This window comes from Apium graveolens, chromosome 7 (assembly GCF_009905375.1).
Source record: "Apium graveolens cultivar Ventura chromosome 7, ASM990537v1, whole genome shotgun sequence".
Lineage (NCBI taxonomy): Eukaryota > Viridiplantae > Streptophyta > Magnoliopsida > Apiales > Apiaceae > Apium > Apium graveolens.
This window is the reverse complement of record NC_133653.1, coordinates 58,558,090-58,574,132: the sequence shown is the minus strand read 5'-3', so window position 1 is coordinate 58,574,132 and position 16,043 is coordinate 58,558,090. Positions and strand designations below refer to the sequence as shown.

The 16,043-nt window shown below is 36.7% G+C and overlaps 1 protein-coding gene across 3 annotated transcripts; it reads right to left on the bottom strand.

The window, feature by feature from the left end:
* Positions 1–10,994: 10,994 nt before the first annotated feature.
* LOC141672400 (large ribosomal subunit protein P1A-like) lies at positions 10,995–14,162 on the bottom strand. Of its 3 annotated transcripts, XR_012555506.1 has the most exons (6): positions 14,066–14,158; positions 13,894–13,971; positions 13,459–13,668; positions 13,070–13,248; positions 12,247–12,312; positions 11,479–11,546 (listed from the first exon to the last, which is right to left on the bottom strand). XR_012555506.1 is itself a non-coding variant. In XM_074478987.1 (5 exons), the coding sequence occupies exons 2-5, from the start codon at positions 13,960–13,962 to the stop codon at positions 11,475–11,477; spliced, it is 417 nt and encodes a 138-aa protein (XP_074335088.1). In that variant the 5' UTR covers positions 13,963–13,968; positions 14,066–14,162; the 3' UTR covers positions 10,995–11,474. The 3 variants fall into 3 exon arrangements, 2 of the variants coding, with proteins under 2 accessions (XP_074335088.1, XP_074335087.1); XM_074478987.1 differs by lacking the exon at positions 13,070–13,248 and having other exon boundaries at positions 10,995–11,546; positions 13,894–13,968; positions 14,066–14,162; XM_074478986.1 differs by lacking the exon at positions 13,070–13,248 and having other exon boundaries at positions 10,995–11,546.
* Between the last annotated feature and the right edge of the window lie 1,881 nt (positions 14,163–16,043).

The following is a 16,043-nucleotide window of genomic DNA, read 5'->3' as shown; positions in this document are numbered from 1 at the left end:
GCTTAAATTGGTGTCTTGAAATCAAGTATTTTGTGTATTTGATGCGTTTTTGTAGTGTTTATGCATTTCAGGGTATTAGTTGCATTTCGGAGGAGGAATCATCAAGAATAAGCCTTGACATGTGTTCACCATTGCGAGAGGAAAAGAACGGGCAGATTACGGTGAAGAAACGGAGCAAACCTGGAAATTTTCCAGTAGGGTCCTGCGCGCCCGCGCAGCAATGCTGAGCGGTCGCGCAGCAGCCTTGCGCGCCCGCGCAGAAATGCTGAGCGGCCGCGCAGGGTCGGGGAAAATAATATATTGTTTTAGACTTCTACTTCTGTTTGGCTTCCAACTTCTATGTAATCTGAGTTTTATAGGACTATTATATAAGTAGATTTGAGACGTTTTTCACAGAGTATTAAGAGGGGATTATGTTTTAGATTGTGTTTTGCAAGAAGCGAAGGAGATAAGGAAGAAGACCGATTTAGCACACAGCAACGAAGAGGAAGCATATATTCTTGTGATTTTTGTTTCGTTGTAATGTTGGATGCTAGTTTTCTTGCTTTGACTTATTTACTCTTGTAACGTACTCTGTTTTAATATAATTAGTTTAGTTGTTATTTTCTTGTGTTCGTTTATCATGATTTTATATGAACCCATGATGGCGATAAGTTCTATTATGGGCTAATCGTGATCATGGGGTTGCAACGGATTTACTATGGAATTCTTTAGTTAATTGTTTAATACTTTAGTGTGTGATGATTGCATGATATCTAGTATTGGTTGTGCGTATTCGTCTTATGTGCGTCGCGAACATATAAGATAGGGTGTTAATCTCTTGTGAAGTGACAGTGGATCTTGAGATTTAGAACTTGCCATGCTAGCATAGGTTCATGTACGTTGTGCATGATTAGTAGGTAACTCTAACAGTTTTATTTGCCCTATGTAATCAAAAGGAATAACTCGTGCTTAAATCGTTGTGTTGTCAATTTCTGTAGACATATAGGAACTCAACATAATTGATGACTATTCAACTTCTATCTTAATTGTGGATGTTTGGTAGAATGGTATTAGTACAATGAAAGTTGGCTTTTATCAGTTTTGTGTTATTCGATTAATATCATCACTGTCACATGCTAAAGGTAATAACTATGGCTATAGAAGGAAGTAATAATGAAGTTGTGATCTCATGAGTGTTTTATTATTGATAAATTGAAGTGTTAGTTAAGTGGTTAATTAAGTAGTTAATTATAGTTAATATTTAATCAACAATTTTAAGTGTTATTATCTTAACATTGAGAAGTAATCATACATTGGTGAGTGAGTTAAATTAGACAATAAATTAGTCTGAGTCTCTGAGGGAACGAACTAGAAAGTATTCTATATTACTTGCGAACGCGTATACTTGCGTGAATATTAGTGCGTGATTTCGCCCTAACAAAAATCTCCTGGAAAGAAATGCTAGGTGTTCATCAATGTCTTCCATGTCATCTTGGCTCAAAGAATCTTCACTTTCTACTGCAAGCCCCTTGCCCTAGTTCTCACAGACCCTTGAAGTTGATTCAACAGCTTCCATCTTCACTTTCTTCTCCTTTTCCAACTCAGCAACTAGTGCAATGGATCCTCCTTTCTTCTTTCCTCTCTCCATCCTTTCATCCTACTCTATTTCAAGCTCATAGGTTTTCAGGATGACATACAATCTCTTCAAAGTAAACTCCTTATAATCTTGCGAGTTTCTTAATGAGACTGTCATTGGTTTCTATTCCTTTGGAAGAGATCTAAGGAATTTCAGATTGGAGTCTTTTGTCTGATAGACCCTTCCATGTAACTTTAGAGCTTTTAGTAGTTTTTGAAACCTACTAAAAATGTCAGTGAGAGACTCACTTTCTTCATTGTGCAAATGCTCATATTGCTGAATCAAGAGCTGCATCTTGTTTTCTCTAACTTGCTCAGTGCCATCACAGATTATCTGTATTGTATCCCAAACATCCTTGGCAGTTCTACAGTTGATAATATTGTCAAACATATCTCCATCAACTCCATTAAACAGGATGTTCATGGCTTTTTAATCCTTCCTGACTTGTTCAATGTCAGGATCAGACCATTCATGCCTTGGCTTGGTTACTGATGGCTCGTTTCCTGTTGCTTCTCTCATTGGAACATGAGGGCCTCTTTCTATGCAGTCAACATAGGCCTCATCTTGAGAAAGCAAATGAAGATGCATCTTTACCTTCCAATGATGGTAATTATCTTTATCCAGAAAAGGGATCTTGACTCCAACATTCTTCTTGTTCATCTTGCTGTATTGTTTTGATCTTTAAACTCTTTGTGAGTTAAGAGCTTGCTCTGATACCAATTGTTAGTCCCTTAACAATATGACAAGAATTACAGAAGGGGGGTTGAATGGAATTCTTGAAACTTTTCTTGAAATAAAAATGTTCTAACTCGAATATAAATATAAGTGTATTGATTAGCACAATGCGGAATAAAAAACTTAAGTGAATCAAGACACAAGTAATTAAAAACAAGAGTCTTTAAAAAATTTCTGGTGGATTTGAATGATTCCACCAGAGATATATATTATATATCGAGAGAACCCTGTGTGCAGAAATGTTCACAGGTGCTTACAACAATTGAACTTCTAAGACTATAGAGAAATACTAAGAATCCTGCTTTCAAATGTTTCTCTGCTTTCTTGCTTAGATCGATAGATTCTTAGTTGCTACTACTTGGTTTATATATCACCAAGATTACAAAGTAATAAGACAAGATAATAAAACAAAAACTATCTAGTCTATTACAATGCTACTTCATTACTCTATTCCAGCATTTTTGTATATCTTCATAATAGCATGGAAATGGTAATGCTTCTTTGTTCTCGAAAACCCAGTTGAATAGGCTACCGCATTCCATTTGCATCCACTTGACGCATGTGACTGTGTTGTCACTGTCAACTGATATTTGAATTCTTTATCCGTCTCATCCGTCGAGTTATTGATCATCCGTCGGGTTGTCTATTTGATCATCCGTCGACTTCATTGTAGGTTATCCGTCGGGTAGCCAATTGGCACTTGACTTTATTTCATTTATGCAGAATTACAAGACATCATCTATGTACAATTAATCAACCTATTCTGCATATCTAGTTAAAGTCAACATGACTTGAATACTACTTATAGAATCTATACAATGGTGAATACATAAATGTGCTACAGACTTATTGTTACATAAGCTACTCACTTGATGGATAAAAAGTCATCATCCGTCGGGACTATAATGAGTCATCTGTCGGGACTATAAATCTTAGTCGTCGAGTGCTACATTATTTCACTAAGTAAAGTCTACTAAGGTGTTTTGTTCATGAAATCATCAAGTACACAACATATACACAACAGAGATTAACACGCTATCTTACATGTTAGCTACGCACATAAGATGAATAAGCACAACCAATATTAGGATATCAATCAATCACCATACACCAAGATATTGAAACAAATTAACTATAGAAATCAATAAGTAAATTCGTTAGAACCCCACGATAACGATTAGTTTATAACCGAACTCATCGTCACCATGGGTTCCAATGAAAGCATGATATAAATAATATAATATACTAGGGTTCAAAGACAAATCGAAAAAAAGAATCCAAAGTATCAACTATATTGAAGAATATGAAAGTCTTCTTCGTCATAGCCGTCTTATGCTCTGTAGGTCCTCGTATTTCTCTCCCTGGTCTCGTTGTTGTTAAAAACGTCTTATTTAGGGTATATATAGGCTTCAGGATCGAACTGGGCTTCAAAATCTCCAAAACGGAATCAAATCAGGATTCTGGCTGAACAGACCCGCGTGGCTGTCCCGCATATCAACGCGGGTGTGTGCTATTTCTAAAAGTCTGGCACGGCCGCCCCGCATACCAGCGCGGGCGCGCCGTGCTACTGTAATTGGAATTCTGAATTTTCTTCTTTTTGCTGTAACTTTTGCTGCACTCGTCAGAATTTGATGAATAAGCAGTCCACGCAAAATTCTCGAGATCCTCTATAATTTAGGAATGACCTTGACTTCAGATTCTTGGCTCTTTTCAGCATATATTCAATAAAAGCTCCATTCTTCCTCCAACTAGTTCCTGTAATGTACAAACACAAAAATATATCAAACATACCAACAACCTGAGTCCAAAAAACAACCTGGGTTCAAAGCACCGACTTAAGCTTGTAATGAAGAGTTCCAAGTAGATATAAAATCCACTTATCTGTGGATCTTGTTTTCGGTGTAGAACCTCAAACTTTGTTGTTACCAGGTTATACCGTCAAAACATTGGTGCTAGAAGGGGCACTGATTAAGATCATAATCTTAAGGAGGATAAGATATCTCATAATCATCAGAAGGGGCACGGCTTCATATAGCATAAATTCTACATTCCAAGGAATCTGTCGAATCCTCCATGAAATTTGGATGTTGGAGGAAGACCACCTGTTCTTATTAGCAACACTGATATCTTGAATCAGTTGTATCGCATGGGAAATAATTCAAATAACTTCAATTTAATATTGAACACCATGGAGCATCACAAGATGAGGAGAGGCTGTCGTTATCCCTGCTATAATCGTGTTGCGAGAAAAGCCCCTATGGTCGAAGGGAATACTCAAGATGTTCGTGGTCAGGCTAATGATGGAAACCCTCGGATTACCCCGAGACGGTTGGAGTATTCTGATGACATCGAGCATATTGTGGAGCTTGATAACAAAGACAAACCTCACATTAAAAATCTTGTAACCCCGCACCCTCATAGATCTGGGCGCGTGATGAATGAACGTTGTCATGCAGAAAACATTCAAAATCAAGGGAAATAAAGGAGAGATTTATCAGCCTTGAAAAGAAGGCTTGACATTAGGTTGAGAGATAATGATTTGAAAATGTTACTGCTGGAGTCGCAAAAAGAAGGAAACGGTGGAAAAGCGAGGCCGCGTGATGCAATGTGTGTGCCTCTTACATTCTAAATGAATGATAGGGAGTGGCACCATGAGTATGAACATGCCTGTCCACTTGGTTTGATTGGTGGGAATGGAGGAGGCTATTAGGGATATGGTCGTGAAAGATGGGGATATGGCGATAGAAGGGCTTCCCCGCGGGGAAGACGTAAGGGCGCCCCCTCTAGATAAGAGAGAGCACCCATTGTTATTCCTGCCGGTTCCTAAAGTGTCACAGGCCATGGGACTAGGGCACATCCTCAAGGAAGAGATGGTGGACGGACTTGTAAAAGACCTTGAAATAATGGAGATGTTCGAGGGAAGTTCTAAACAAAAATTAAAATGTTCCTTAGCTGCAACCTCAGGGCGAGGGGTGACAAGATCCTCCAGTACACCTGGGGGGTGATCAAATGGGGCAACAGGTAACCATGCAAGACAATATTTAAACCATTCTGGGAGTTGGAACATTTAACATGGATGATTTAAATAAGTTACTCAATCATCTTGAAGGAAGGAAGGCCACAATAACTGCACAAGCTCCATCTCCCTTTTCTGCTATTGTGAAGGAAGCGCAGTTATCTGCTGGATATAAAAAACAACCAATGGCTTGTGTTTTCATGGGAATTATGATCTCGTGGAATTATTGGGAAGGTTTAATATTGAGAGGGATATGTATCAGGTACCTGATTTATCTAGATTTTGTCTCTTGAAAGCTATTTTCACTGAGGGTGCTCAGCAGGGGTTATAGAAGCTTGGTCTTATAATTATTACATCGTGGAAATAGATGAAAACTCTATTCTTAACTCAATTCCAATATGCTGTGAAGTATGCTCCCCTGGTTTCTATGTTGGCAATATTAAGCAAAAGGAGAATGGAAGCTTGACTTCATATTTCAAGAGGTTCAACGCAGAGTCTACATTGGTAAGAGGAGCAACAGATGAAACATTAAAAAGTTTCCTCATAGCAGGATTTCCGGAGGGGACCGATTTTTGAAAATATTTGCAAGGAAAAGTTCAAGCGTTTTTCGATGATGTGCTTATTCAAGACGAGTCCTTCAAAGCTATAGAACCATTGTTGGCTGACACTAAAAAGAATGACAATGTGAACAACCTGAAGGGACGAGATAAAATGAGAGAGATGTTTGTATATATGGAATATTGACAAAACACTCGAAGTCTTAATTGAGTGAATGCTACAAGCTCGCGGAGAGATTGGAGCCCGCAATCAAACTATGAGAAAAGGGTAAACAACTATACTCCTTTGGTTGTATCCATTGATCACGTCTTTAAAGTTAACAAGGATATATGATTCTTCTTAATGCCAGAACATTTAACTTCATAGCAGAGCCGGGATAAGAAGAGATACCATGAATATCATGAATCCTCTGGGCATGATACTCATGAGTTTCACCACTTAAAGGATGAGATTGAGGAATTGATCAAAGCTGGGTATCTCGGAGAGTGGATTTTAAGGAGGTGAAGCGACACAGAGGAAACGATGGCAAAGAAAAGGATGGAGGACATCCTCCGCGAGCAGAACTCGATGAAATCTTGAAGATATAAAATTCTAGAGAGTAGGGAGTATTAGAGAAATCTTTGGGGGGTATCCGCTAGTAGGTGATAGTAACCGATCATTGGATAGGTATGCTAGAGAAGCAAGGTATCAACCTCTTACTAATATTAGCAGTTTGGAGGATAGGCCACCAAAGTTGTTGAAGGGAGAGTCCGTCGATATCTCCTTTAGAGAAATGGAATGAAGATGGGTGCATCATCCTCACAGTGATGCACTAGTTATAAGCACACTTATCAGGGCAATGAATATCCATTGAGTTTTTCTTGAAAATGGGAGTTCCACAAACATTCCCTGCTCTAGTACGTACAAGAAGTTGGGATTTCCAAACAACGATATGAACTACACATATGCACATGTCTATGGTTTTATTGGAGAAGCAGTTAGAGTCATAGGTTCGATCAGGTTGCCTATCACACTGGGAGAAGGAACTTTTTCTGCTACTCAGATGATAGAGTTCATGGTGTTGTATCAAGATTCTGTGCATAATGTACTGGTAGGAAGACCTTAGTTGAGGGCTTATAGGGCGATAAATTCAATCCACCACTTGATGATAAAGCTCCCTACACTCAAAAGAGTGGGTAGTATGCGAGGTTTGTAATATGACTTACATGATTGTTATCACAAGGTTGTTAAGGAGTTTCGTAGAAGTAGGTATGCAAGAAGAAGTCTCTCCAAAGAGGACGTAGCGAGCATACAATCCCAACTAAGTGGTGAAATTCATGCCAATTACTTTGTAGATGATCAAGAGGAGAGGAGCATTATTGAGGAGGTAGTGGTAGAGTATGAATGAGATGTTGTACAACGAGATGTTAATGGAGAATGGATTGAAGGAATGCACCAATTCTTTCAAATACTAAATAACCATCCTCAGTTTAATGATCTCCTAATGGAGGACATGCCCTCAAGGAGTGAGATGTTGAAAATAAAAAGTTCATGGGAGGTTGATGCTCTTACAAGTGAGGATGCGCATTCTAGTTGTGCAGTGTCTGAAACTTTGCCTTGTCCTTAGGTAGATGCTCCCATTAATGACGATACGCCCTCAAATGAAAGGATGGATATAAAAGATCCCCTAGATTATAATCTAGATCCATGAATTCTTATGCCTACTAAGAAGACGGGCCAACTAAAGATACGATATCTATTCCTGTAGACAAAAATGACCCGAGTAAGTTCCTAAATATTGGGTCTCATCTAAGCCATGAGATGAGGAAGAGGGTCACTCAAATTCTGTTGAAGAATCTTGATATCTTTGTATGAATTCATTCATACATGGTTGGAATTGATTTAAGGGTGATGTTCTATCGTTTGAACATATTTCCCAACCGGACGTGCATACGATAAAAACGTCGTCTTATGAGTGAGGAAAGAGCAATCACTTTGAAAGAAGAAGTGGATCAACTGCTAGATGTTGGGTTAATAAAAGATTCTTTTTATCCTAATTGGCTTGCAAATCCAGTACTTGTGAAGAAACTAAATAGAAAGTGCAGGACTTGTGTAGAGTTTACGGATTTGAATAAAGCTTGCTCAAAGGATAACTTTCCACTTTCGCGGATTGATCAGTTGGTTGATGCAATGGCAGGACATGCATTGCTAAGTTTCATAGATGTATATTTCAACTATAATCAAATCCCCATGTACGGGCCTGATCAGGAGCATACATCCTTCATCACAGATAGGGGACTGTGTTGCTACATTGGAATGCCGTTTGGCCTGATCAATGGAGGAGCAACCTATCAACGATTAGTGAACATGATGTTCAAGAACCAGACTGGGAAAACCGTCGAAGTTTATATGGATGATATGCTGGTAAAATTTAAGGAAGCAGGAGACCATGTAAAACACCTGAGGGATATGTTCAACATCTTGAGGAGATATCGCATGAAGTTAGACCCGCAGAAGTGTGTATTCAATGTTAAATTGGGAAAGTTCCTTGGATTCACTGTCAATCATAGAGGGATTAAGCTATTCCTATGAACATTAAAGCTCTGCTCGATATGAAATTCCTCAAGAATTTGTTATAAGTGCAAAGCTTGACTGGAAGAATTACTACATTGAATAGCTTTGTGTCCAAAACATCTGACATATGTAAATAATTCTTCAAAGCAATCAAAGGCATGGGGAAATACTTTGCATGAACATCAGAGTGTGAGGAAGCTTTTAAGAAGATAAAGGAACAGTTGAGGAATCCCCCATGTTATCAAAACCGGTGGATAGAGAAACTTTGATTTTGCGAGTATTTAATCAGCTCCGCGTTGGTAAGAGAGGAAGATGTACAACAATCACCAGTGTCTTATGTGAGTAAGAGGTTGCATGATGCTGAGATTCGCTACACCAGTATGAAGAAGTTAGTTAATGTACTAATCCTTGCAACGTGGAAGGTATGCCCATACTTCTAAGCTCACAGGGTTGAAGTTCACACATTGTATCCGATAAGTCCTTCATAAACCTGAATGGTTAAGAAGGATGTTGAAGTGGGATATGGAGTTGGGACAATTTTATTTAGAGTACATGCCACACACAACAATCAAAGGACAAGCCATAACAGATTTTTTCTTTGAACTTGATTCTAAAATTGATGATAGAACCATGGTAGCCCTATAACTACCTTGTCTTGAAGGAAATTTTGGCTTGTCGCAAGAGGAAGAGCTTCCACTTGGTGGACTTTGCATGTAGATAGTGCAGTAAATAATGAAGGGGAAGTGCAGGCATAGTACTCATTTCTCCGGAATGACATAATTTCATGAGTGCTATTCACTTTAAGTTTTGTGCTACAAATAATGACGATGAGTATGAGTATTTGATTAGTGGTTTGAAGATCGCCTTGGAGATGGATGTTGTCAGTTTTATCGCCAAGAGCGATTTAGAGTTGGTTGTTAATCCGGTAAACGGGGGGTTCCAAGCTCGAGGGCCCCAGAAAGAATTATACCTGAGATGCACACAATGTTTACTTGGGAAGTTTAAGGAAGTAAGGTTCGAATGTGTACCACAGGATAAGAACAGTAACGTGGATGCTTTAGCTAAAATGGAATCTCATCAGAAAGTTGTGTTGTTAGGCTCCATATCTTTGGAAATTCAAGAAGTTCCAAGTATTCCATAAATGGAAGTGATGCAAGTAGATGATACTCCTGAAGTAACTTGGATGACACCCATTTTAGCTTACATCAATAAGAGAACACTTTCGGATAAGAAGTTTAAGGCTAGGCAACTTCGATACCAAGCTGCAAGGTATGTGGTGTATGATGGAGTGCTATACAAGAAGGGTTTTAATCAACCGTTACTTAGATGTTTTGATGAGCAAGAAGGAAATTACATCTTGAGGGAGGTACATGAAGTAATTTATGGCAATCACTCGGGGGGTAGCTCATTAGCAATGTAGATATAACCCCATGGATACTACTGGCCTACAATTAAAGAAGATGCTGTAAACTTTACTAGAGCATATGATCGATGTCAATATTTTGCCAATTACTCATCTTCTCCTGCAATATCATTGACATCTATGATGAGCCCGTTGACATTTTCCATGTGTGGGATTGATCTCATAGGAGAACTCCCGAAAGCTAAAGGGGATGTCAAATATGTGGTAGTTACAGTTGATTACTTCACTAAATGGGCCGAGGCCATGCCATTAGCAACCATCGCTGCTAAGAAAATTAGGAACATTGTATTTAACTCCATTATTTTCCAGTTTGGAATTTCTTACAAACAATCTCTGATAATGGGAAACAGTTTGACAACAAGGAGTTGCGTGAATTATGTGATGATATAAAAATAAAAAAAGGCTATCTATGATGTATCAACCGCAAGGCAGTGGGCAAACTAAAGCTATCAACAAGATCATAAATCATACTCTCAAGACTAAGATGGAAGAGCGGAAGTGAAATTGGCCCGAAGAGCTTCCGAAAGTCTTGTGGTATTACAACACAACTCCAAGGTCTACTATTTTAGAGTCCTCTTTTATAGTTATATATGGATACACTACACCATAAAATGCCTACTGTAACACCAAAAAAACGTTGTATTAGGGGATAAATATGTTGCTCTTGCCCCACTTTTAAGCTAAGGTAACATTTTTTTAAAGATAGGTTTTTCCATGTTGCCTTAGGGGTCTAAGGTAACATCTTTGGTGCCTAAGACAACATCATGTTTTAACTTGTTTTTATGTTGCCTTAGCTTGCTAATGCAACAAAAAGATAGAACAGTTGTAACTTATTTTTTATGTTACCTTAAAATTCCAAAATGTTTTTAAAAAAGTGGGATCCACATTGGGGCCCACAGTTATTACGTGGAATATAGGTCCCATTTTTTTGTTATTGTAATATTTTATAAAGCTAATATAACACTTTGCTAATAAAAAAAATGAAAATTTGTTATTGATATTTATGCAATCCCAAAAACAAATTCATTAACCCAATGATCCATCCAACTATACCATTTCATAAAACCGATGTACAAATTAAATATACTATATCTAATACATCCCAAACTTCTTAATCTACTAAACACAAACATTAAAAGTCTAATTTACGAGAATCGTAATTAACTTAATCTGGCAGCTATCTTTAGCAACACGGAAAAGAGAGAGCACATATATCAGATTCTTCAGTTGTGCTAACAAGTCTGGCTTCCATTTTACCCATTTCTGTAGAATCTTGTTGCTGCTCTGCCATGACACCATTCTGTACTTAAAGTCCACTAAAGAAATAAATCACAAAGGAACAAATGACATACTTTATTCTTTGCTTCTGGTCTGTTAAATTTGATTCCTGGCCTGTTCATCAGTTTTTACAAATTTTAACTAATATACAGCCTGTACAGCCTGTTACATTTTACATGATAATTTGATCTTTAAAATATTTTGTCAGATTTTACAAATAATGATTTCTTTATAGTCCAAATGCAAACTCACTGTTATGAATCCTAGTCGCAAAGCCATGTAGTCAGCTCGGTTTATTGAACTCCAAAATTGGTGACTGAAACAAAGCTGCAAACTCGAAAAACATGACCTTGACCTCCAAAGCACTTGAGACATGTCATACAATAAAATTATCAAGATAGTGAATTATGGAGTGGAAAGCAGGTTATCAGAAAGATAAGGTTTCGAAACAAATGTAGAGTCCAATCTTTAACTTTTAAAATTGTGAAAGACAAGGCAAGATATATGAATGCAGATTCATCCCAGGCACTGTGATCCATATTGTTTGTTTGAATGCATTAACAGCACCAGAAGTTCATTACTAATTTACTATAGTATTCACCCATAAAATTGTTAAAATACATCTTATTTCCAATCAAGTTTGATAATTTATAGGCAATAAGTAACTAACCAAGCATAAACATCTGGTGAAACAGTGCCACCAAGAAAAATAAAAATAAAAGAGATTACAAAACAATATCTTAACAGTTATTCAGTTCAATCCAGTCAAAATCATAAACTGAAACTAAAGCTCTTTTTCTTTTCATCAGGATGAAAATTTACATATTAATCGCTTAGAGATGTGTGATGTTGTCTCAAGAAGTAAAAGATACCGTAAACTATAAAGTCACAATCACAAATATAAAAGTACCAAGGATTACTAGGATTCATTAGTTGTACCAAGGAAATCATATGGTGGATAAATGAAAGAACTATAACTTAACTTCAGGAATATTCATGAGTCAAATAAAGTGATCATGCAAGTTAAATGCTAGCTCATAATCCTGAAAATAAAGATTTACAAACCTGACAGTTGGGCCTGATTTTAACAATGCCTTTCATTATCCTCTCAGAATCCAGTTTGAAGCCACCCTGCATCATCATTAACTTAATAAGAAACCAAGCTTAACTTGACAAGTTTATCAGCTTCAAAAGTTAAAAATACATCACAGACCTGAACCAAATGTAGAGAACAAATACTTAAAATGCAAAACGTTCATGACAAAAAAAATGTAAAACGTCAGCAATGGAAATTTATCCATGATATACAGTTTCAAACTTTCTAACCCATCAAACATTAATAACTAGGACGGACATTTTGGAGGCAAGTTGAACATTATATTATATACAAAACATTCATACAGGGGACAATTAGTGGGCTAACATCACTTCGACTGTCAAAGAATTAGTTAAATGCCTAGCACAGTAGCATCCCCTTACAGATACGACATTTATTGAACATATATAAAAAGTTAATTGCATATTTTTAACTTTTAAATACATGAACCAGAACATTCCTTTTTTTCCTTCAGCAGGGTTGTCAATGCTACTACACATAATGCACCGACACTGATGTTAAGGTTCCAGGCTGACATAAACCCATGGGATTCTATGCAAAATTCAGTCCCATGAAAACATAAAGTAATAAATTCTAAGCACCGCAGTCTGGTATTCGTGATTTTAAGATCATTAATTTAAAAAGATTCCATACTACTATTGGACAGATCAGATGAGAATGATACACATAAAAAATAACGAACTCACAAATAAAAATTATATGCCTAATGATCTTGATAAATTGACTATATATATATATTACTTTAAAATTAGGATCAGATTATAGAATTACCTCTGCGAGCATGTGGTCAGCCTCATCAAAAACAAGAATAGTCATAGCACTCATGCCTAATTTCTTCCCTGTAAACCACTTATTAATGGTACCAGGCGTGCCAATTACAACTTGCTTGTTTACTGGTGGTGTCTTTGAAAACGGCATATCTTCCATAGGAACGACATATCTTCCATAGGCTAACAAGATAAGTTTTTACTTTTGAACTTAACTTTAATCAAAGAACTAGCTGGAGTACCTAATGTCAAATCATTAAATCACAAGGAGTAACCCATATAGTACAAAGAACTAAAATAGATAAAGCTATATTATCTAAAAACATGACAAGCCTAGAACAATGTAGTACATCACAGCAATCGAATATAATCAAAGTGTGTATGGTTATATACCTTCTTCTCCTCAACAGGTGCTTTAGCTTCGGCAGCACCACCACCAGAAGCCTGAGCAGTAACGGCAACAACACCACTGCCACCACCAGCTCCGACATTCATAACTAAATCATCAATGCTTCTCTTCTCCGCAAGCTTGGAGAACAAACTTGGCCAGTAAGACTCCACATTAACATTAGCAGCCTTCAATATTGTCGATATCTTCTCCGACTACACAATTAAATCAACCAATCAGCCCCTCACCATAAAAACAAAATCAACCTCTCTCTCAATCTCTATATATATCTCTTTTTCTCTCTCAATCTCTCTATTTCTCTCTTTATCTCTCTCACACACAGTCATCTAATTATTCTGAAAAAACACACGCACACAACACAAGCGACTAATTAATATATAGATACAAATAGAAAGAGAGAGATATGAATATGTGCTTACAGTGACGGGGATGCCGTCGTCGGAGAGTATCAGGCAAGCATAAGTGCAACCGAGTTCACCGATAGACATTGTTAACTACTAAATTAATAATCAAACACATTATCGTCAAAAATTAAATCGAAGAAACACTGTAAATTAATGAATCGAAAAATAAAAATATAAAATTGATTACCTCTTGAAGGATTTGAAGACAAAGTTATGTGATTAGCTCTCCTGGCTGCTGCTGCTGTTGCTATACAAATATTAGGGTTTGTGGAACGCTCGTGTTTATTCACTTTATTTTGGGCTCTCTTTTCTGCTCTTTAATCTCAGACAAGGCCCAAAACTACAGGCCCGTGAGTTTCTTTTTTTTGTTTTGAAAATAGGCGGCCTTTAACCCAAAAAATTGGGCGCTAGGTTTGAATATTTTCATAAATTTTACCTCTTTATCAAATTTCTAAGATTCCATAAATCTATTTTCAAATATTTAAATATTATTTTTATTTATTTTATTTTTTATATAAATATGTATATTTTAATATTTTTATTTTTAAACTTATATAACAGTGCTCATATCAAGAGGACGACAATTTATATGCTTTATTATTTTAAAAATTTTATTTTAAAATATTTATTTTAACTTTTTTGCTAATTAATTCCTCTTTAAATTTTTTAAGTTTTAATATGTACAAAATTCACATATCGTCACAGATTTTATTCATTCTATTTGTATATCACCCAAATTCTTGAAAATGAATTTAAATTAATAATTAATCTTAAAAACATCATATTTATGTTTTGATACTCTAAGGTAACACTTTGACCAGAATGTTGCAAGCTGCAACGCTTTCGACCTAATGTAACACCATAGTTTTGGCTAAGGTAATATAAAAACACAATGTTAAATTAGCTCATAACTACCCTATCTAAGGTAACATATTAGATAACATTCTTTAGGTAGGGGGTTGCGATAGGCTATCTATGGCGTAGTGATATGAGGCTATGGTACCTGTGGAAGTTAGTTCAGGATCGGTTCACAGAGATTATTATGCAGAGGTAGACGCAAAGTTTAACCAATGACTTCATTTGGATCTCTTGGAGGAAGCAAGGGAGAATTCGCAGCTAAAACTAGCAGCATATAAACAACGTGCATCAAGGTATTACAAGAAAGTAAAATGTCAACAATTAAAAGTTGGTGACTTGGTCCTAAAGAAGGTAATGCCATATACAAAGAATACATGCCATGGAGTCTTTGGAGCTAATTGTGAAGGACTATACAAGATTAAAGCAATACTATAGAAATGAACCTATCATCTTGAATACTTAGAAGGGAAGCTAGTTCCGTGAGCATGAAATGCAAAACACCTTTGAAAGTATTATCAGTAGGGTGTGGCCTCGGCCCCCTACTTATTATTATTTATATTTCCAGTTAATTTGAGTAAGGCTATGCCTGAATATTAGACTAGAAAAAATAAAATACCTCCTAGCCTAGGGGGTAGTGCATTTGCTATTCTTCCTTAGAACTAGTTGAAGGAACAAATTTTTCAATAAAGTTCCTTACAGAACACAGTAGCCATGGGATTATGGTGTCTAAAAGAATTACCATTTAAAGGCTTGTTTAAGTAGGAAGACGCGTCGTCATAGAAGGGCGCGCCCTCAAACCTATTATAGTTTATAACATCCCTTCAAAGATTTTGTCTTATTAAAAATCCCATTCAGTTGGTTGGATCCTTCATAATAATGAGGAAGACGCGCCATTATACAAGGGCATGCCCTCGAAGTTGTTGTAAGTTGTCGTGTTGTTAAGAATTACAATTTAAATTGGTTGAATTCTTTCTATAATGAAGGATCACTTTGACATCAAGATGTGCCTTCAACCCTTATAATGAAAGGATACACGCTATGATTTTTTTGAGTATTCAAAAAAATATCCATTATTCAATAAACACTACTAAGGTATAACAGGAAGATGCGCCTATAGGTTAGGGACACCTTTGCAATATGCTAGCCATTTTGGATGCTAAGCACTTGTAGAATTTGAAAAAAGTATATCGAACATGGTAAATCAAGGCTTCTTAAAACAAGGTGCCTTCTTCTAGTATTTCTCCTTAGGAAAAACAAGGCAAGAAATTTGAGTTAAGGAATAATATGAGCCATCTCATGAATTCCAT